Raw genomic sequence first — 22,432 nt, forward strand, 5'->3', positions numbered from 1 at the left:
AGAAGTGGTGTTTTCTGGTAAAAGTAGAATATTATCAAGCCAGCCTATCCTTTCCAGGTGAGTTTTTAGCAGAATCAGAATAAAATCCTAGAATAAATTTGATAGGAACTATCATTTATATCATTGTGTTAGAAATGTTGCTTAAAAAGTCAAATTTTATAGCTTATCTTAATGCAATATTTTTAAATTGTTAATGAGTGATGCTAACAGTTGTAATTCTGGATTGGGGTAAAAATTGTAATTCTGGACTGGGACAAAAGTTGTAAAATATAATTCTGGAGTGGTGCACAAGTGGCTGTTTGGGACTGAGGCTGCTGGAGGTGACTTGGGGACAGTTCCTGCTGCCCAAAAAGCTTTTCCTGGGTGAATGAGCAGAATCTCATTTGAATGAGAGTCACAGCTGATTTTAAAGCTTATTTTAATCTTACATTCCTGTCTGGAAGGAAAGCCAGGAGTTGCCTGTTTTTTATTTTGTTGGTTTTATTTTATTTTATTTTATTTTGTTGGTTTTATTTTGTTTGTCTTCATGGCTTCCTGTTGGTCCTTTCTGGTGTCCAGGCACTGGGAATTGTTCTGCTGAGCACTAATTCTGTGCAGAACTCAGGTGCCAGGACTCCAGTGTGATTTCTGTGTCTGTGAGGGGATGATTTATTTGCAAACTGCTCTCCCCTACTTACAGATATTCCTCCTCTCATTTTCTGGTCACTCAAGCTGGTGATAATTTTTCACATTACTCCATGAAAAGGGAAATTAAAAAATCAATATACACTGAGAATATTCATCTTGTGTGATTTTGCAAATGTCAGGAAGCTCCAAGTGGAGGTTTCCAGTGTGGATGGAAGGTAATCCTCTCATTTGGGACATTCTGACATTAAGTTAAATCAACTTCTTGCATTCCTTGAGCAATTTGCAAATGTAGCCCAGCAGCTGCTTTAGCTCTCCACGATCAGTAAAACACCTGAAACAGCCTTTGCTGTGCATTTCTGGGGCACTGAACCCATGCCCAAACCAATTTTTGCTTTTTTTTGTGCCATTATCACCCAGCTGGGTCCCTTGTTTGATTTCCCTTCCCTTTAGGTTAACAAGAGGTGTCTGCAGAAGGTCACAGCCCTGGCAGCTGTGCACTCACCCCAGGCTTTTCCAGAAGCTCAGGGGTTTTGTTTTCCAGTTGTGAGCCTGTGCCTCTCCCAACCTTCAGGAGGAAATACAGATAATGATATTACAAAAAAAAAAAGGTCAAAAGAAATCAATGGTACATTTATAACTCATCTCTTAAGGGTGAATATATGGGCATATGATGCCATGGAGTAAATAAAAAAGTGGTGCATGTGATTTGGAGGACTTTTTTTGGCAGTTTCTTACAAGAGCTGAGAGAATCCTTCAGCTCCCCTTGCTTGCCTGGTGGGAAACTGTGGATTTGGGAAGGAAGGGAAACATGGGAGAAACATTGTGTAGAGGAAATGGAGTAAAGGGATATCCTAAAATTGGTTTAAAGCATTGGCTTTTTGTTTTTTTAAAGGCTGGTGTATTTCAGCCTCTCAAAAATCAGGATCCCTTTCTCCTGGCAGAGTAACTTCCCAGGGGAATCCACAGTTTTCTTGTCTATTGAAAGCCAGCCATGAGGCTTATCCCTTAAATATTGGCATCCCTGGGTAGGTGAATTTAGATTTAATCCTCCACACACAGGCTGGAGTGGAGTGAACACTTCACTGCTGGCCCAGAAGTGCCTGAGAAATTTCTAAGTGAGAAAAAGGAGCCGAACTTGCCCTAGGGCAGGGATGTGGCCTCTCATGTGGGTGAGAACAAAGTGCTGGCCCTCACCAGGGTATCCCAGGTACTGGGAGTTCAAGATCCATATAGGGTTCTTCATTTTAATTTCTATTTTTAATCTGTTATTCTTAGGATGTTTGTTTATTCACCCGTATTTGACTTTTGATCCTTGAACCAAACTTTATAAAGCTGAAGTACAACTTTCACCTTTAGGAAAGGAGAATTTCTCAAAAACAACTTTTGCATTTTCAGCTGTTCTACTTTATGGATTAGATTCCTGATTAATTATGCTCTTCATTCCTTTTCTAAGCTCCTTCTTTCCACAAGGAAAGTTGTTTCCCTGATACAGGGATCCTTTTCTCTCCTGGACCATTCTTCACTGCACTGCACTTCCCAGTCTCCTCTTCATGTCTCTTGGCTTTTGCCCTTAAAATCCTGATCCTCAGGTTTATCCCAGCAGTCTGACCCTCCTTTGGGCTGCTCTCAGGTGTTTGCTCTCTGTGTTTTCCTGAAGCTTTGTGATTTCCAACAAAGCCCTTAATGCAGGGACTTTGCTGGAAATTCTTGGGTTGGAATGTCCCAAGGTGAGAAGGGAAATAGGGATGGGACTAAAGGGGTGGGAGAAGGGGTGACATTTTTCCTGTGGGAAGGAGCTGATGGAAATCAATGCTGATGAGCTCCTGAATCCAGGGAATGCTCCTTGGCAAAAATAAGGTGTTGTTTTAAACCAGGTTTGGTTGTGGAGCCACAAGGGAAGCAGCAGCATTCCTGTTCCTGCCTGCTGAAATGTGGGAATGGCCACGGGCTCAGGTTTGCTGGTGATGCTGTGTGGGATCTCAGCACCTCAGTCCTGAGGTGCCGAGTCACCGAGACCACCCTTGGGGGGCTCGGGAGTCCTGGAATGTTCCAGAAGTGTCTGGTGGCTGGACTTTGATCCTACACAGGAGACGACACCTGTATGAGGACAGGAGGGTTTCACCGGGGTGAATGGTGAAGGGATTGGTTAATTAGAGAGTGAGACACAGGGTTTAGGATTTCTGTACAGGGGGGTTTAGAGAAGTAAGATGGAGGAATTGGGGCGTGTCCTGTCCTCCTTCTTCTTCTTCTTCTCCTCCATCTTCTGTGGTGATGGTGGCACTTTGAGATTGGTCATTACTAAAAGTGCACCGGACAATAAGAATAAAAAGGATTGGGGAAAAATGATAAATATTGTACACGTAACAATGGGTATAAAGATAGGTGACTGTCCGGAGGGCAGCACAGTGTGCTCATGGCTGGCTGCTGAGCAGAGCTCTGTCGGGCCGAGAGAAAATCTTTTAGATAAACAATTAATAAACACCGAGACCGAGAAAAGAACTGAAGCCTCTTCTCGTCCTTTGAAACGTGGGCTGCCCCAAGGCCACCCGGGCCTTTCCAGGCCATCCAAACAGCCGAAAACCAGACAATGCTGCTGCCCATAAATCAGGACAGGTTTTCCTCTGCTCCTCCATAAATTGAAAGTGTTGGTCCTGAGGAGAAAAAGCTAAATAAATGCACACTGTTCATTTATTTCTGCTCCTCCTTTCTCCCCTCCTCCTCCAAAAAAAAGCTTTTACTGCTTTACAGCAGCCACAGAACAGAAAATATCTGAAATTATACAGCAAATGCCATGCTTTGGCTTAAAAGCTCTTTTTTTCTGGCTCGTGGGATGACATCAAATGGCTTTTTCTTCCATCTTAACAAGTGAGTGGTGAAATTCACCTGTCTGCCAAAAATCTGTGTGAGGCTGGTGGCCAGCTCAGCCCCAGAGCTGCCCTGAGAGCTGGGAAGGACAGAGAGTCTTGGGAGAGGGAGGATACAGAGGCTGACCATGTTCCAAATGAATATATTTATTTGTTTAAAGAGTTTCCAACCTGGCTGTGTCTTGAATGCAGTGCTAACAATAGAGAAATGCTGAGTTTTAGCATTTTATTTCAAATATTAAGCCTTCATGCTGGTTAATTAACACTACCTGAAATTTAACCAGCTTAGAAAGTCCCTGACACATCAGAACATGGCACCATAATATTCTTATCCCAGACTATTTCAGTGCTCCTGACCATTAACTCTGCAGGAGCTCAGAAATACCCTGAGATCCTCCTTTGCTGCTATTAACCTCAAAAACTAAATTGGATGCTGTAGTTCTTTCTGGCCAACAAGCAATCCAGCTTGAAAAATAAATTAAATCTCTGGGTTGTCCCTAAAACAGATCTCCTGCATCTGCAAAGTCTTGCCCATAACAATTTGCAGCTCATGTCTACACAACTAAATTTAGGCTCTGCACATTTTTCTTACCCCCTGAGTGTAAAAGAAGCATTTTCCTTCCAGTACCAGCAGCCTCTCTCCATGGTCCCCTCTCCAGATAAATTGTTTCTCCCATTAATGAGTTGTACCTCGTACAAATCCTGTGTAGGAGCTCCCTGTACAACTCATTTCTCCAGAAGACTTGCCATGTCCTGGGCAAAGCTGGGAAAGCTTCCAAGGCAGGAAATCTGTGAGGCAGCAGATTGGGAGTTATTGACCTTCAAGAATATAGATTTCATTTATCAGGATCCTGGGCCCCAGCCGGGCTGTCCTCACCTGAATAAATTGGCTCTGGAGCAAATAGCTGAATTTTTCAGAGGCTTGTGAGACACACAGTCCCTGTTTCTTTGAAAATGGTGGGAAATTCTCCAGGTTTAGGTTGGTTTTCTGTGATGTTGGAGGTGTTGTGCTGCAGCTGCACAAAGGAAAGGCCTGGTAGTTCAGGAAATAGCCTCAGGTTGCATCAGGGGAAGTTTAGGTTGGATGTTAGGGAAAGTTTCTTCAGGCTGCCCATTTTGGTATTTTTAGGGTTCCCTGTGGCAGGAAGGAAATGATGAATCTGACTCCGTGTTCTTAGAAGGCTAATTTATTATTTTATGATATTATATTATTTTAAAGAATGCTATACTAAACTATACTAAAGAATAGAGCAAGGATGCAGAGAGAAGGCTTAACAAGATACTAATTAAAAACTCGTGGCTCTCCAGAGTCTCGACATGGCTGGACCGTGATTGGTCATTAAGTAAAAACAATTCACCTGTTGAATAAACAATGTCCAAACCACATTCCAAAGCAGCAAAACAGGGAGGAGCAAATGAGATAATATTCCCCTCCCTTTTCTCCGAGGCTTCTCAGAAGAAATCCCAGGCAAGGGATTTTTCAGAAAATATGGTGACAGCCCAGGGCAGTGGTGCATTCCCCATCTCTGGAATTGTTAAAAAGCTGGATGGATTTGACACCTGAGGACAGGTTTTATTGTTCAGCAAGGTGGTGGTTGATGATCTCAGAAGTCTTTTCCAGCCTTAGTGATTCTGTGGACTCCTGTGCCTCTGGAGAGCAGGGCTCTCTCCATTCAAGAAATTGAGTTCCATAATCCAGGTTCTCATTGCTCCTCTGAAGGAACAACTGGGCAGCTGGGAATTCCAAACAGAGATGTTGGAGCACAGTGAGGTTTTTAAGAGGCAGTAGAAACAAAACATGGGTACTTTATCTCTTAGGCAGAGGTCTTGGCTGGAGAGGGACAAAGTTGGAGTCTGGCAAAAAAGGAAATAATGTTTTCCTTTTCTCCCTTTTTTATTTGCAGTACAGTAGATTTTCAGTACACTCCTGAAAGTGTTCCATTAAAGGTAATGTGACACCCTGTCAGCAGGAGAACCTGTAAACTGACTTTTACAGAAACTTTAAAGGAATTACAGTAATTTAAGCCAGAAACAAATGTTCTAATTGAAGCTGTTCTGCTGAGAGGGCTGGAACTGTTTAACCTGGAGAGGAGCAGCTCCAGGGAGAGCTCAGTGCCCCTGGCAGGGCCTGAAGGGGCTCCAGGAGAGCTGGAGAGGGACTGGGGACAGGGATGGAGGAACAGCACACAGGGAATGGCTGTAAACTGACAGTGGGCAGATTTGGATGGGATATTGGGAATTGGGAATCGTTCCCTGTGAGGGTGGGGAGGGCTGGGATGGAATTCCCAGAGCTGCCCCTGGATCCCTGGCAGTGCCCAAGGCCAGGCTGGACATTGGGAGCACCTGGGACAGTGGGAGGTGTCCCTGCCATGGCTGGGGTGGAAGGGGATGAGCTTTAACCCAAATCATTCTGGTGTGGTTCCATGGTCTGCTTTTCTCCTGTTCATCTCCACTTCCTTGCTAGGAAGAGTGCAAGGATTATGTGATTATTGTCTGTTGTACATGAACTAAATCTGGATCACATTTAATTTGAGGATTCATTTTTCAGGCTCTGGAACATTTACAGAATCCATTATTAATATTAATATTCAGTAACATCTGAAGGCTTTGTTCAGGCTAGAGGAGGTGCAGCCTCTGCTCCAGCGTGTTTATGGTGCTGACAGACAAAGGTGGGAAGGTGAAAAAAGAAATCAAAGGAGATTTAATTCTGCTAAAGTTGTTATTTAATCCGTGGCAGTGCTGTGGTACCTGTAGGCAGTGATGTGTAGGCAGAGTGTGTCTGCTTTCAGAGTCACTGAATGGTTTGGGCTGGGAAGGACCTTTAAAGGTCACCTGGTTCTACCCTGTCACAAGGACATCTCTCAGCTCTCCCAGGTTCCTGCAGCCTGGCCTGGGACATTCCAGGGGCAGCCACAGCTGTGCCAGGGCCTGCCCACCCTCACAGGGAAGGATTTCTTCCCAATATCCCATCTAAACCTTGTGCATTCCCAGACGTGGTTTGGGAACACAACTGTGCTCATCCAGGAGTCAGTGGGAAGTTGCTTAAAGGGAGTTTGTTTACAGTGTTGATGCAAATCAAAAATGATTTAGGTTTCAGTTTATTTCCAGTCTCATTTTGGAGAGGGGCTGGTTAAATCTGGAGCACACAAAGAGGGAAGCAGGACAAGGGAAGTGATGGTCACCCAATTGTCTTTGAAATTAAAATATGCACAAGATATGGATGGCTGAAGTTCAGAAGAAAATGGCACTCAAAATGAGGGAAGGTTAAGTGATTTTGAAAGCTTTCACTTGCTGACTTAACAAACACCTGAATATTAGTTCAGCTCCTATAAATTGATGCTGTATTGCCCTTCTGAATCAAAATGAACTCATCTTGGTGTGTGAAAATGTCCCCCTTCTTCTGCAACTGTGCCTTTACTCTTAAATTCATGTTAATTTTTGTTTAAAAATAAAAACATGCTCTGTATCATCATGCTAGATTAGATCCATAATATGGATAAAAACATTCAGATCCTTCCATTTGCAAAAATTGCGTTGCAGAGCGTTCAAGCTGCCTTGTAATTTCCTGCAGACGTGATCCCTCATTACCGTGATTGTAATTAGTCCTTCTGATGCGTTTTTCACCTTCGAGGCACTTTACAAACATGAGGCAACTCATGCTCATTCCAGTCCTCTTCCCCAGATAAATAACATTCTGAACCTTGTTGGAGAAATAAGTAAAATCAAGAGGAGGGGTCGAAAAGGAGGAGCTGCAAAGCAAGGTTAATGAAGAACCAGATTCTGCTCCTTGTGAGCATTCATGGCTATTTTATCTTAAATTAGGTCACCACTTTGTCCAGACATCATCCCAGCTGGTTTTTGCAGGACACAGAAGCTCCTTTAACCTTGCTCAGCCCCACAGTGCAGTTTTCAGCCCTTATTTTGTTTTTACTTGGAGGGCAGGAATCTCTCTCCTTTCTCCATGTGCTCTCCCATGTTTTTCCCTCTGCATTTCCTCACCTCCTGCACCATCAGCAGCTCCAGCCCTGCTCCTGCTGCTTTCCAGCCATTCCCACTCATTTTGCCAGGATAACCTTTCAGTCCATCCCTCCCCTTGAAAATTGGCTCCTTTTTTCCAGAGAGGAGCAGGGATGGCCAGTCAACCAGTGGGACCCATCTTGCTTTTTGTGACAATGTCATGTTCCATATGAAGACTTGCTGAGCATTCATCCTTAATGTTTTATTCTCATTTTTCAAATCAGCATCTAGAACCAGGAATTTTTCTAAAAGTCTTATTTTTTTCCAAGTTTTCCAGATATACTAAGGATTGCAGTTTCACCTTGCAGATCAGTAGACAAAGAGAATTCACCTGGCACTGATTTTGGGGCTTTGAGTGTGGAATTTCATTTGTGTGGTTTGGGGTGTAAAATATCTCTTATTTGCACTTTCAAGTGCTTTGAAGAGAATGAGATTGATGGATTTTTATGGGATGGATACAGGGATGAGTTATTGTGAAGGTTTCCCCAGATCACATTTTCTCTTCTGTTCCCAGCATCCACCTCCCACCATCTTTGGAAGTTGTGGTGCTTCATCCCAAACTCCCTGTCCCCTATCCCCCTGGATATTTTTTGGGAAAAATGAGGAATTATGTGTTCAGCCCTTCCCTCAGCCCTTCTCCATCCCCTCAGGATTCCAGCAGGACAATGTGTGGCCTCATGCTGAGAGGAGAATGAGGTGGTGTGGCCAGAGGATTTAAATTTAAGATGAAGGCTGAAGATAAAATCTGCATTTCTAACTTATTCTGAAACTCATTTTTATAATAAAGTGAGGTCAGCAATGCCAACCAGATTTCAGCAGCAGAGGTAGATCATCAAGTTTGATCTTAGATAGCCTGGTGTGCTAATTTAAGCGTATTTTTGGGTTGGAGTGGTTCTTTATCTTTGGAGTGGAAAAAACAAATGAAAAATGCACATTTAAAACCATTCTTGCTGCTCCTCATTAAGATTGTTGCCTTCTGAGGAGCTGAAGGATATTGTTAAATTTCTTTGGGTCACTTGAGACGGCTGCTGAATTTCATGGTTGAGGAACAAGAAGAAGAAGAACCAATGGAAATATAATGAGTATTTGTTCAAAGCAATATCTGCAAATTGCCTGTCCTGTCTAATACAGATTACAGATATTAGAGCGAGAGAGAGGTGATTATGAAATATAATCAATCACCAGCCTTGCTCCAAAGCCTTAGGTCCTGGGTTTCTTGGTGGACAGGCTGTGTTTACACATTACTGGATGGGCTGGCAGGAATTATTTCATTTCTGAAGCTCTTTGATCATTTGACTTGATTGGGATCCAGTGAATTTGCATCCTGTGCCAGGGAAGGTCATGGAGCAGATCGCCTTGAGTGCCACCAGGCCAAGAGTGCTGATGGCACCTGGGGTGTGTTAAAAATGGTGTGGAGCAGGACCAGGGCAGGGATTGTCCCTCTGTACTGGCACTGCTCAGGCATCTCCAATCCCATGTCAGCTTTTGGGCCCCTCAATGATAAAAAAGTCATTGGGGGGCTGGAGTGTGTCCAGGGAAGGGAATGGAGCCCCAGGAGGGGCTGAGGGAGCTGGGCAGGGCCTGCAGAATCCCTGAGGAGCTGGGCAGGGGCTGGAGAATCCCTGAGGAGCTGGAAGGGCCTGCAGAATCCCTGAGGAGCCGGGCAGGGCCTGCAGAATCCCTGAGGAGCTGGAAGGGCCTGCAGAATCCCTGAGGGAGCTGGGAAGGGGCTGGAGAATCCCTGAGGGAGCCGGGCAGGGGCTGCAGAATCCCTGAGGGAGCTGGGCAGGGGCTGCAGAATCCCTGAGGAGCTGGGAAGGGGCTGCAGAATCCCTGAGGAGCCGGGCAGGGCTCACCTGGAGCAAAGGAGGCTCAGGGGCCCTTGTGGCTCTGCACAGCTCCTGCCAGGAGGGCACAGCCAGGGGGAACCGGGACAGGAGCAGAGGGAACGGCCTCAGGCTGGGCCAGGGCAGCTCAGGGTGGATTTTGGGAACAATTTCCTCATGGAAAGGTTTGTCCAGGCCTGGCACAGCTGCCCAGGGAGGTTTGGATTGGAGTCCCCATCCTGGAGGGATTTGAAATCCATGTGGATGTGGCACTTGGGGACACAGGACAGTGGTGGCCTTGGCAGTGCTGGGAATGGTTGGACTCAGTGCACTTGGAGGGCTTTTCCAGCCTCAACAATTCCATGAATAGAGACATTTATAACCCCAGCACAGCTCTTTGGCACGTCAGATGCTCAGTGTTTTCAGGCATGTGACACAATTCATTTGGTTGCTTTATCCAGATTTATTTGATTCTAATGTTGATGTTTAACCTAGGTATGTAATTCAGCTTCTTTTTGTTGTTTTGTGATTTTTTTTTTCCAACAGATGTGGGAAGAGGCCATCGCCTTGGGTAAAGAACTTGCAGAACAGTATGAAAATGAAATGTTTGATTATGAACAACTCAGTGAACTGCTGGTAGGTTTTTTAATGACATAGACACTGCAATAATTTATTTCAGAGTTGAATTTCTAAGCTTTTAAAATTATATAAAAAATACTATATCAATGACAATAAAATTCAAAAAGAAATACCCATCATGGTTTTGTTGGACCAATGTCAATTAACTGGCTACCAGTGGATTGTCTGAAAAACATTGAATTTATTTTTTTTTTAGCTGAAAGAAAAGCATTTCAGTAATATTAAGCTGATTTATTTGGGGTATAAAAGGAAATTTTGAATTTAAATATAAATGGGAACATGAAAAAAAATCCCCATTCTCTCTCAAGTGTCTTTCTATATTCACATTTCTTTTTTTAGGTATGAATAATCCCCATGCATTCATGTCTCCAGTCAGTTATTTTTGCCCTGACGTTACCCATTCATTATTCCTGCACCATTTTTCCCTCCTGTTCTCTTCCAAAGAGATAAATGGCAGCTGTCACTGTCCCTCCTCAGGTCCCAGCCATTTCCACGGGAGTTGGGATGTAATTCCAGTTTGTTTCTGAAAATTCTCGACTCTAAAGTTTTTGATGCCTTTTGCTTTTGCACTCAGAGTACATTTCCCTCAATTTCTTTCAATTATTTATCTGTTTTCTCTATCCCAGTAGAGATAGAGTAGGTCTGAGCTGGGCATTCCTGTGGTGTAGAACTCAGCTCCACACAGCCCCAGCCCACTGCTCCTGGTGGGGTGGGCACAGAATATTCTTCATTTCATTATGAAAGGAATTGGGTAGGGTTGTTCCTCAGCTAGAAATGGTTGTCAGAGGTGATTATTTACCAGAGGTGGCTACTCTCCAAGTCCCTCAGTTTAATTTTCCATCTCCTTTTTGCTTGTACATGGGAACGTGAATGGGTTTGTCACAGAGGCAGCCACTCTTTAATTATCCTACTGGATCCATTTTGAAGGAGAAGTTGGGATTTGCACTTTATTCATTGTAGATCACAGAGGGATTGAATGATTTGGCTTGGGAGGACCTTAAAGCTCATCCAGCTCCACCCACTTTGCCATGGGCAGGGACACCTTCCACTGTCCCAGGTTGCTCCAAGCCCTGTCCAACCTGGCCTTGGATATTTCCATGGAGTTTCTCCCTCTTCTAAGAAGAGAGACCCAGAACTTTCAGTCCTCACATCAGACAATTGAGTTTATCTGCTCATCAGCCAAGAGATGAGATGTCACAGAATTAATCCTGGTGTGCATTTCCCTCACAAGACAGAGATCAAAATTCACTCTCCCGTATGAGTCAGGTCTCACATAGCCCATCAGTTTTTCTTATTGCTGCTGAACAGCTCCTTGTTTTCTCCCACAATAAAATTTAGAAGTTTTTTGTTCTTTCTATTCTCCCTCTTGTCTCTTTTCTTCAAACAATATTAAATATTAGCCTCTAAGACAATTCACAAATAACAAAATAGTTTTGCTCCAGATGAGCTGAGAAATACTCGGCAGATCTGGGTCTTTGTAGTCTTGGTGCCATTTACAGTTATCTGTCATGTGGGAGCAGCACTAAACCTCCCCCCAGATCAAAAGTCATTCTCTTTGCAGAAATAATAGACTAAAAATAAGTTAATGAACAGATCTTCTGAAGCTGCTCATTTGCTATTATTTCATCATTAGAGATAAAGAATTCGGTGTCGAAAGCAGATGGCGTCTGACATGCGTGTGTTTATTCTAACATTTACATTTTCCTGCAGTTCTCAACTGCCTGCTTTCCATATGCAAATTCATGGTTGTAAATATGGAAGAGAAGTAGTAGAAAAATGTAATGAGATGTAAGAGCCCAAAACTGACAAGTCAGCACCATTGGGATGAGCTGTGAGTGGCTTCATCCTTCCGGTGTTTCGGCAATGGAAGTGTCACAGCTGGAATTTCAGATTGCCTTGCAAATTCCTGACCTTCACTGCCAGTGAAATAGTGGATGGGAATCAGTGAGGTCCACCAAGATGAGGTCCATCAAAATTGAGATATTGGATATGGAACAGTAAGGTTCACAGTGATGAAGTTCATCAGTTGAGATATTGGAGTTCATCAAAATTGAGATATAGAGCAGGGACCTTCATCAAGGTGAGGGCCCTCAAAATTTGGATATTGGATATGGAACAATGAAGTTCACAATGATGAGGTCCATCAAAATTGAGATATTGGATATGGAGCAGTGACGTTCATCAAGATGAGGGCCCTCAAAATTGAGATATTGGATATGGAACAATGAGGTTCACAATGATGAAGTTCATCAGAATTGAGCTATTGGATATGGAACAATAAAGTTCACCAATATGAGGTCCATCAAAATTGAGATATTGGATATGGAGCAGTGAGGTTCACCATGATAAGGTGAAACTCATCAAAATTGAGATATTCCTTAGGGAACAGTCAGATTCACTATGGTGAGTAGAAAAATCATGGCTACAGAGTCTGGTATTTCCAAATATTGCCATGAATCTGATATAAAGGTGAGGAAAAATGGGAATGAAACATCTTTAATTTAGAGATGCATACAAGATCTTAAGTGTAAGGAATCTCCTAAAAACTCAGGTCATTCAAATCCCTCTGGTTTCTTTTGCAGAGAAAACAAGCCCAATTCTATGAAAACATTGTGAAGGTGATACGACCAAAACCAGATTATTTTGCTGTTGGATACTATGGCCAGGGATTCCCAACATTCATAAGGGTAAGTGTCACCTGTTTCCAGAGACTTTCCTTGTTCTAGAAATTTTCTTTGGCTTGGAGAAACCTGCCTGACACTGACAGGTGTTTTTTAGGTGTACAAAGCAAACACTGTTTTTTTCCTTTTTGGTTTCTATGATGGAATAGTTGAATTTTAGTAGAAAAACTTTCTCTTCAAACATATTCAGTACTTTGTGTTTCTTCAGGGTATCACTAGAAATGAAGATAAATGACCCAATCCATCACTCGGGGTCATAACCATCTGAAATGGTGACATTTTTGCCTGGCAGGTTGATATATATTTATATATATATAATATATATATGAGCATGGTAGAGAAACCTTTTGTATGACCATGTTTTCTGGTGAGTGTCCTTTCCAGCATTGTCACTAAAATGAAGTTGACTATCAAAGGTGTGTGTGGCACCTTTAATAGCAATTTTTATCATTGATTTGTGTGCGTCATGTGCCAATTTAAAACATGTGTCACTCAGTTGATGCCAGGATCATAGCTTTAGTGACATTTTAAGGGGTTTTTTTCACTAATATTAGGATTTTTATGGGTTGAATTAGTGGTTAAAGAAAAGTGGGGCTATAACCTGTCTGCATTGCATCTGTATTATGATTCTCTGGCACTTGGCAGTTGCTGACACAGAAATAACCCATTATTATTTTGTTAACTTCCCTGGGCACCCTGTGCCAGGGCTCACCACCCTCACAGGAATTAATTCCTTCCCCATTTGCCCTCTGAAAACCAGGCTGTTGAGTGCCCTGCTGATGGAGAAAATCCTCACTTCTCCCTTTATTCCAGCATTCCCTGTGAATTACAAATGTATATACATAAATTACAGTTATACAGAGCCATCTATTATTACCTTTCTTTCCCCTACTGAGCTTTTCAAAAAGCAGCATTGCAGAACTAAACCCAACTGGGCAAATGTGAACAACTCCAGGTTCCTACCCCCAGTCAAAACACCCTTTTTTAATAAGTGCTGCATAATTTCTTCACCAAGTATTCATTTTGAGATGAGTAATGAGGTTAAGCATATTCAGATGCAAATTTTATCCAAACTTGCTTTAATATGTTTGATCAGTTAAAAATATGCAAGTTGTCTTTTACATTTTCCTTTAGAATTTAATGAGCTCAGCATGTAAATGGACGGTGTAAAATATCTCTTCATTTTCTTTATTGGCAAAGAAGAAACCAATGCTTACAAATACAATAAACTTAAATTTAAAGTTACAAAAAGTTTTGAGTTTATAATGGCAGAAATCCAATCCATTAATGTGAGTCTTTTTTTGGATATTCCTCCTTAAATCTGCATTATGTTTCTGTTTTTCTCTGCTACTCTTTTTTGCTCACCTGAGTGCCTTTGAATAAATGTTTATGTATAAAAAGCCTAATCTGGTTTATTTATTGACATCCATTCCATCATTTGCTGTGGAAGGTGGAGGAGACATCTTGGATTTGGTAGTAATTTATCTTAATATATTTTAAATGACTGCCAATGTTACAGATTCTTGAAATCATGTTTTGAAGTGATTTTAGCGTGGCTTTAAAAAATACCTGAAGGTAAACATGGGCTTAATGATCCCAGGATGGAATTAGAGATGAGAAAAAGATATTCATAAAGTATTGATTACAACACAGTGTGAGGAGTGAGAAATTCCTCTCGTACTGAGAAGTGCTAACAGCATTGGTTAGCACTTCTGAGGTCCCAGTTCTGTACTGGGAGCACTGGTTTTAGCTCTGGGGGTGCCTTGTGCAGGCTGCCCTAGAGCAGAGGCTGGGCAGAGCTCCAGAATAAAGCAGGGATTTATCCAAAGCATCTCCTCCATGGCTGCACCTTGGGCAGCACCAGAGCCCAGCCAGGGCTGCACCCAAGATGAACCAAAATGGCCCCAAAATGCACGGCCGGGCACGGGCTCTGTCCCTGGGATCAGTTCTGCTCCATTTGCACCTTGCAGTTCATTGTCCCATCCCAGCTTTAGCCCAGGCAGTCCCACCCTGCTTGTTTTTCTCTCTCCAGCCCACGGGGTTTGTGCTCCTGGGCTGGGATTGGGATCATTTGTCCTTGGTGCCCAGCTGGAGCAGGAATTGTTTTGTCTCCCTGCTCTGTGCACAGAGCTCAGCATCCCTGATGTGAGCCCAGCCCCACACACTAAAGCAGCTCAGAATGTGAAACACAGCAAAGTTAAACCTGAGCCATCATGTGTTTGCAGAACAAAGTGTTCATTTACCGGGGCAAGGAGTACGAGCGCCGCGAGGACTTTGAGGCGCGGCTGCTGACGCAGTTCCCCAACGCCGAGAAGATGAAGACGACGTCACCCCCTGGTGATGACATCAAAACCTCCTCTGGCCAGTGTATCCTTGGGCTGTACACCCCCTACAGCCAGTACAACCAGGGCATCCAGCAGCTCAGGTCAAGGATTTATGGCCAGCCTGTTGCACTTCTGCCCTGACGGGTGTAACACACTGATTTTGTTGTTTTGTCCTTTTTTGTGTGTGTGTTTGTGTTCGTGTTTAGCTGTTTGCTCTGTGTGACTGAAATTCCCTTTTCACTTCTTAACCCCTGAAATTCAGATATTCAGTGCTTCACTGTGAAGCCCAAACTGGATTTACCCTCGAAATTTCACAGGCCGGTGTCAGAGCAAATAGTGAGGTGAGTTTGGGTTGGGTTTTGTTGTTTTCTCTGTCCCCTTTATAGCACATTATTGTTGTATTAGGAATCTGTGCACAGTCAAGGGGCATGGGCATTGTGAGGGCATTTAATGGTGATTTTTACTATTGGCACACACTCCAACCCACTGGAAAATAGTGATCCCATATTTGTTCATTAACTTCCTCTAATATTAGAATTTAGAATCCATTCGTAAACAAACAGCATTTGATTTTCATTGTGTATTTAGGGCTTGGAACTGCATAATCTCTGAGGTCATTTCCAACCCAATCCTTTCAGTGATTCCATGATTCTTTTCCCTCTTTTCAGTTTCTACAGGGTGAATGAAGTCCAACGCTTTGAGTATTCACGACCTGTTCGAAAAGGAGAGAAAAACCCAGACAACGAATTTGCAGTAAGAAATTATGAAGAAAATAAACCACTTTTGGTTTGCTTGTTTATCCCCCTCTATTTTGAGCATCTGAGCCATTCATTATCTTTTGCTTGTTGAGAAATAATTTCTAGGTTTAAAGGGATTATTTTTCATAGAAAGTTAATTAAGCCAATTTATCATGTTCTCGTTTATACCAATACGAAAAAAAAAATGGGCAAAGCTGTATTTATTTTGTAAAAATAGCTCTTCTGAGAAAGGATTTTAAACAGTTACACCTGAAACGCGTCTTGCTGTGAAGATTCCAGTCAGGCATCTGAAAATCTTTTGTCACTAATACCTTTTTCTTTTTCTTGCCTTTTTTTAAAAAATAATTTGTTTCATGTAATGGTCAATAAAATGAGGGCTGTGAGGGGGCCTGGCAGGGTGGCTCAGGAGGCTCAGGGTGCCCTGAGCAGCTGTGCAGATCCCTGCAAGTGCCCAAGGCCAGGTTGGATGGGGCTTGGAGCAGCCTGGGATAGTGGAAGGTGTCCCTGCTCCTGGAACTGGATGGATTTTAAGGTCCTTTCCAACCCAGAAACATCCAGTGAAACCAGGGGATCTTTCCATGGTATTCTCCTTCAGAAAGGGAGCAGTTGTTCCCTGCTAAGTCACATACCAGATTTAAATCAGTGCTGCTCCATTCTCCGTTTGGAATTTCCCCCTGGCTCTGTGACATCTGCCATACCTTGGTCCTTGTCCTGCTGCTGATGTTTTAGGGCAATGCCCAGCTGCCCACTGATAATGTGACACTTGTGTCCCCTTTGCAGAACATGTGGATTGAGAGAACCATCTACGTGACAGCCTACAAATTACCAGGGATCCTCAGGTGGTTTGAGGTCAAATCAGTTTTCATGGTAAGATCAGCTTGGCTGTGTTGAGATTGTGTAAAAAATGGGGGTTTTATACAGCCAGGGAGCATTTGTGTGTCTCAGTGGCTGTGCTTAGATCTGCGAACAAGGAATCCATGGGGTTGGACCTGGCACATCCTGAGGGAACCTGCTGAGGGTGACTCAGGGAATGCAGCCAGCTCTCCAAGGCCTTCAGCCCTTTCAGAAAGCATTTGTGCCTCTCAGCAGGTGCCTAGAGTGAAGAGAGACCTGAGGTGGTGCAGGGAAACCCTGCTCCAGCCCAGAGAATCTAGCCTGAACTTTATCAAAGAAGAGCTGGATATTTTGATTGTCATTAATTCAAAATACCCCAATAATCAAAGGCATTGTATGGCTGCCACTCGTGGTTAAAGGTTGTTTTTGTTTCTTCTCCATATTTAGCTAAATATACCCTCAGCAACCTCACAGAGTAACTCCAAATTACTCATTTCTCTGTTCAACCATTTAGACTGTTTAGATAAGACATATCCATTAAACGCCTTTAAGATTAAATTATTCTTATGCAGCTGTAATTTTTAAGTAGCAATAAAAACATTGTTACTGCGTTTTTGAAATCTCTCTTGTGAGGCTTATTTTTAAAGGAAAAGAACAATTTGCATATGATTAATTAAAACCTTTTTCATTGCTCCATTGAGGTTATGTTGGACAGTTGTATTTGGATGAACAGAAGTAATGCAGAAAATTACTATGGTATCTATAGTAACAGAATATGAATGTGATGTGTGACAGTAACAGGCAGCTGAATAAAACACATTGAATTTTTAATGAATTTCGTAGTTTCAATGTAACCCTGATGGAGAAGATTGTATTTATCTTGATGATGGCAAGAAGTGCTGTTTGTAAAGGCTGGCAGATCTGATGCCAGTGCTGATGGGCAGAGAGCAGAGCCTGGCAGGCACTGGGTGTGCCCCCCTCCTGCTCTGCCTGGCACCCCAATGGGCACCAATCCCCTCAGCCCTTTGGGACCAAGGGCTGTGTGAGCTGCAGAGCTGAGAAATGGCAGCAGAATGGAACTTAATAACGTGTGGGAAGACTGCTGCAGATAACTTCTGACCTCCTCTGGCACAGCTCCCACAAAATGGGTATTGACTTTCCTCAAGATCTCTGTCAGCTAAAATGCTGCAAGGAGGATCACAGGGTTTCCATCCCTGTAATGCTAAATTGTGATTATGGATACAGATATTATTGATCCCTTGCTAAGCACCAGGGTACTCCAGCAGCTCTGCATGTTTCATATTTTATTGATGGAACTGGAATATCGTTAAAGGGAGAGGTGAGATTACATCAAATCAGTGCTGAGAGAATGAAGTAATTTCATAAATGCAGTGTATTATGTTACATAACCCATAGGAACATGCAGAGTTGCTTTAAATCTGCTGGCTCTTCCAATTCCTTCTGAGTCCTTTTTCCTAAACCTTTGCAATCTGTTCATTATCTGCAAGGAATTGGGGGCCAGCATTCCTTATTCTGTATCTGATTTGCTTTACAACAAGAAGTTGTAGGGGAGAGGGAGAAGCCAGAGAATTAGAAATCAGATTTTGAATCACACTTGAATTTAAAAATCACAAATGCTAATCTCTGTTTTGTTTTTATCTTGGAATTCGGTACAAATGTCTCAGGAGAATGTAATTCCTGTTTTCCCTGGATAGAGTGAGGAGTGCCCGGAGTGGCCCTGGGAGCAAGGCTCAGATTTTACACTTATCATAAATAGCTTTCACCAGGTTCCAAAGCCCAGTTTGTAGTAGTGAGATGGCAACTGCAATTCTCCATCTGCTTTTAAAAAATTGGAGGGAGTGTTACAAGAGTAGTAAAAGAAAAGAGAATGAGAAAGAAAGCCATGATTGCTGCTACAGAAAAGTCAAAAAGCTGTCAGCTCAATGAGTGCTAATTTCTGGAGATGCTCAAGAGCTTTTAAAAGCAATGGTTCATCAACACATTATTGCACAGTTATCAGGCCATTAATACAAGTGACAGAATGCTAAATTTAGCCTGTGATGTTCCCAGCAGTTTTGCCCAATGGGAGGCTGGATGTGGCTTCACTCCCCAGCCCAGATTCCCCTGTGGCACTCTGGGCTCTGTCCGAGCCTGGCCTGCTCCCGTTCCAGCAGAGCCACCAGGCTCCTTCCCTGCCTCCAGAAGCATTCAGCAGGCAGGCTGCTCAAAATGCTAATTAAAACATCCTTGATGTAATCAGCTGGCAGGTGTAAGAGTAACAACTAAAGAGATTTGATTATAAGTGGTTCTCAGAAACGGGGTAAGCAACTGATAGCCAGGTAGAAGTGCTGCTTTGTTTATGTAGCATTTATGTAAATGAGGCTGTAATCAAATACACACTTGCATTTTCCTCACAGGCCTCAATTAACCTTCCTTTCCTCTGCCTTCCACATAATTTTTTTAATACAAGCAGGCTGTGGCTTCCAGTGGGGACTGTACACTCTGGGTCACTGCAAGTTACTGATTTTCAGCCCATTCACTAACATTTAAAATATTTTAATTCTGTTTTTTTTCAACATGAACTTTTTGAAAGACACCGTCGCTGGGCATAAAAAGTACCTGGAGGTCAGTCCATTAAAATAAAGCAAGTTTTAGACAGCATAAGAGCTAATTCACCTCATGAAGGCATCTGAGGTGACTCTTCATTAAAGTCCAGGTAGAAAGAAAATTTCTTCCTTCAGTTCTCGATGGTCAGATGAAGAAAATGTGACCTCTTGGAAAAAAGCACAGCAGATAGTTTAGATGTCATCTCATCAAAATATTCAACTCGATGTCCTTGGAAACACACCAAAATAATCACTGCAAAAATATCTTCCTGATTTTTGAGCGGCTTAGGATTACATTTTCCATCAGGAAATCCACGTTAAAGTTATCATTTCTTTCTTACTGTTACGTTAAGCTGGATCTTCTTTGTGCTGCTGAAACTCACCAACCCTTAATCTCTGATGTTCTCCTTAATCCTCCAAAAAACCTCACGTGATTGCTGCCAGAGCCTTTCTGGGTGCTGTGCTGGGATGTAATCCCTCCTGCAGCAGCAAAATGCAGTTAACTTCCTCCCCTGATAGCCATCATCATATCAGTTACTGCAGCACAGAGATACCAAACACCTCAGCCACCCTTTCTGGTCATTATTGGTTAAAAATCTCCCAACAACCTCAGTTCTGAAAGTTCTGGAATGTTTCTGCCCATGGGGTTTTTAAACTCTGCCCTGGTTTGAAATCTCTCCTTTTGTTTGGGTGTCAGGTGGAGATCAGCCCGCTGGAAAACGCCATAGAAACCATGCAGCTGACCAATGACAAGATCAATAACATGGTGCAGCAGCACCTCAGCGACCCCAACCTGCCCATCAACCCCCTGTCCATGCTGCTCAACGGCATCGTGGACCCCGCCGTCATGGGCGGCTTCGCCAACTACGAGAAGGTAACGCCAGGGTCCCACCAGGATCCCCTGGGTTCCACCAGGAATCTCCTGGATTCCACCAGGAATCTCCTGGGTTCCTCCAGGATTCCCTGGGTTCCTCCAGGATTCCCTGGGTCCCACCAGGATCCCCTGGGTTCCACCAGGAAGCTCCTGGATTCCTCCAGGATTCCCTGGGTCCCACCAGGATTCCCTGGGTTCCACCAGGAATCCCTTGGGTTCCACCAGGGTCTCCTGAATTCCACCAGGATCTCCTGGATTCCACCAAAATCCCTGAATTCCACCAGGATCCCCTGAATTCCATTAGGATCTCCTGAATTCCACCAGGATTCCCTGGATTCCATCAGGAATCCCTGAATTCCACCAGGATTCCCTGGATTCCATCAGGATCCCCTGAATTCCACCAGGAATCCCCTGAATTTTACCAGGAGTCCCCTGGATTCCACCAGGATTCCCTGGATTCCACCAGGATTCCATGGATTCCACCAGGAATCCATGATTTCCACCAGGATTCCCTGGATTCCACCAGGAAATCCCTGAATTCCACCAGGATCCCCTGAATTCCACCAAAATCCCTGAATTCCACCAGGATTCCCTGGATTCCATCAGGAATCCCTGAATTCCACCAGGAATCCCTTGGGTTCCACCAGGATTCCCTGACTTCCAGCAGGAATCCCCTGGATTCCACCAGGAATCCCTGAATTCCACCAGGATTCCCTGAATTCCATCAGGAATCCCTGAATTCCACCAGCATTCCCTGAATTCCACCAGGAATCTCCTGGGTTTCACCAGGAATCCCCTGAATTTTACCAGGAGTCCCCTGGATTCCACCAGCATTCCCTGAATTCCACCAGGATCCCCTGAATTCCACCAGCATTCCCTGAATTCCACCAGGATTCCCTGGATTCCATCAGGAATCCCCGAATTCCACCAGGATCCCCTGAATTCCACCAGGATCCCCTGAATTCCACCAGGAATCCATGATTTCCACCAGGATTCCCTGAATTCCACCAGGATTCCCTGGATTCCATCAGAAATCCCTGAATTCCACCAGGATCCCCTGGATTCCACCAGGATCCCCTGAATTCCACCAGGATTCCCTGGATTCCACCAGGATCCCCTGAATTCCATTAGGTTCCTCTGAATTCCACCAGGATCTCCTGGATTCCACCAGGAAATCCCTGAATTCCATCAGGATCCCCTGAATTCCACCAGGAATCCCCTGGATTCCACCAGGATTCCATGGATTCCACCAGGAATCCCCTGAATTTTACCAGGAGTCCCCTGGATTCCACCAGGATTCCCTGGATTCCACCAAGAATCCCTGAATTCCACCAAAATCCCTGAATTCCACCAGGAATCCCCTGGATTCCATCAGGAATCCCCGAATTCCACCAGCATTCCCTGAATTCCACCAGGAATCCCCTGAATTTTACCAGGATCCCCTGAATTCCATTAGGTTCCTCTGAATTCCACCAGGATCTCCTGGATTCCACCAAAATCCCTGAATTCCACCAGGATCCCCTGAATTTTACCAGGAATCCCCTGAATTTTACCAGGAATCCCCTGGATTCCACCAGGAGTCCCCTGGATTCCACCAGGATTCCCTGAATTCCAGCAGGAATCCCTTGGATTCCACCAGGAAATCCCCGAATTCCACCAGGATCCCCCGAATTCCACCAGGAATCCCCTGAATTCCACCAGGATTCCCTGAATTCCCTCAGGATTCCATGGATTCCACCAGGAATCCCTGCCCTACTGGGAGGAAGGGCTGGGAGAGCTGGGATTGTTCACCTGGAGAGGAGAAGTTTTGGGGTGACCTCAGGGTGGCTTTGCAGGGCCTGAAGGGGCTCCAGGAGAGCTGGAGAGGGACTGGGGACAGGGGTGGAGGGACAGCACACAGGGAATGGCTCCCAGTGCCAGAGGGCAGGGCTGGATGGGATATTGGGAACTGGGGATTCCTGGATGGGATGGAATTCCCAGATTTGCTGTGGCTGCCCCTGGATCCCTGGCAGTGCCCAAGGCCAGGCTGGACATTGGGAGCACCTGGGACAGTGGGAGGTGTCCCATGGGATGGCACTGTTTGGGATTTAAAGTCCTTTCCAACCCAAATCACTGTGATTCTGTGATTCCACAATTTTCGCTTTGTGTTTGTTGCTGTTACTTCACAGAATTTTTGAGCTGATCAATTTATCTTCGTTGCAGCTCAGTTCTCTGGTAGTGGATGTTTCATTTTCTGAACAATGGCTCATTCCTCCCTCTCTCTTTTTTAGGCTTTTTTTACTGAAAAATACATGCACGAGCATCCAGAGGATCATGACAAGATTGAGAAGCTGAAGGATCTGATTGCTTGGCAGGTAAAACACTGGAAGTCAGGTTTGGCAG

General features: G+C 44.0%; 1 protein-coding gene across 3 annotated transcripts in view; it reads left to right on the plus strand.

The window, feature by feature from the left end:
- Positions 1-22,432, plus strand: part of DOCK1 (dedicator of cytokinesis 1) — a 291,813-nt gene that overhangs the window by 233,819 nt on the left and 35,562 nt on the right. For all 3 annotated transcript variants that reach the window (XM_074545390.1, XM_074545392.1, XM_074545391.1), the window contains exons 39-46: positions 9,881-9,970; positions 12,556-12,660; positions 14,880-15,021; positions 15,241-15,319; positions 15,647-15,731; positions 16,517-16,603; positions 19,874-20,050; positions 22,321-22,404. In XM_074545390.1, the coding sequence (XP_074401491.1) occupies positions 9,881-9,970; positions 12,556-12,660; positions 14,880-15,021; positions 15,241-15,319; positions 15,647-15,731; positions 16,517-16,603; positions 19,874-20,050; positions 22,321-22,404 (849 nt within the window). The remainder of the gene's footprint in view (positions 1-9,880; positions 9,971-12,555; positions 12,661-14,879; positions 15,022-15,240; positions 15,320-15,646; positions 15,732-16,516; positions 16,604-19,873; positions 20,051-22,320; positions 22,405-22,432) is intronic.

This window comes from Zonotrichia albicollis, chromosome 7, assembly GCF_047830755.1.
Source record: "Zonotrichia albicollis isolate bZonAlb1 chromosome 7, bZonAlb1.hap1, whole genome shotgun sequence".
In the NCBI taxonomy this organism is placed as follows: Eukaryota; Metazoa; Chordata; class Aves; order Passeriformes; family Passerellidae; genus Zonotrichia; species Zonotrichia albicollis.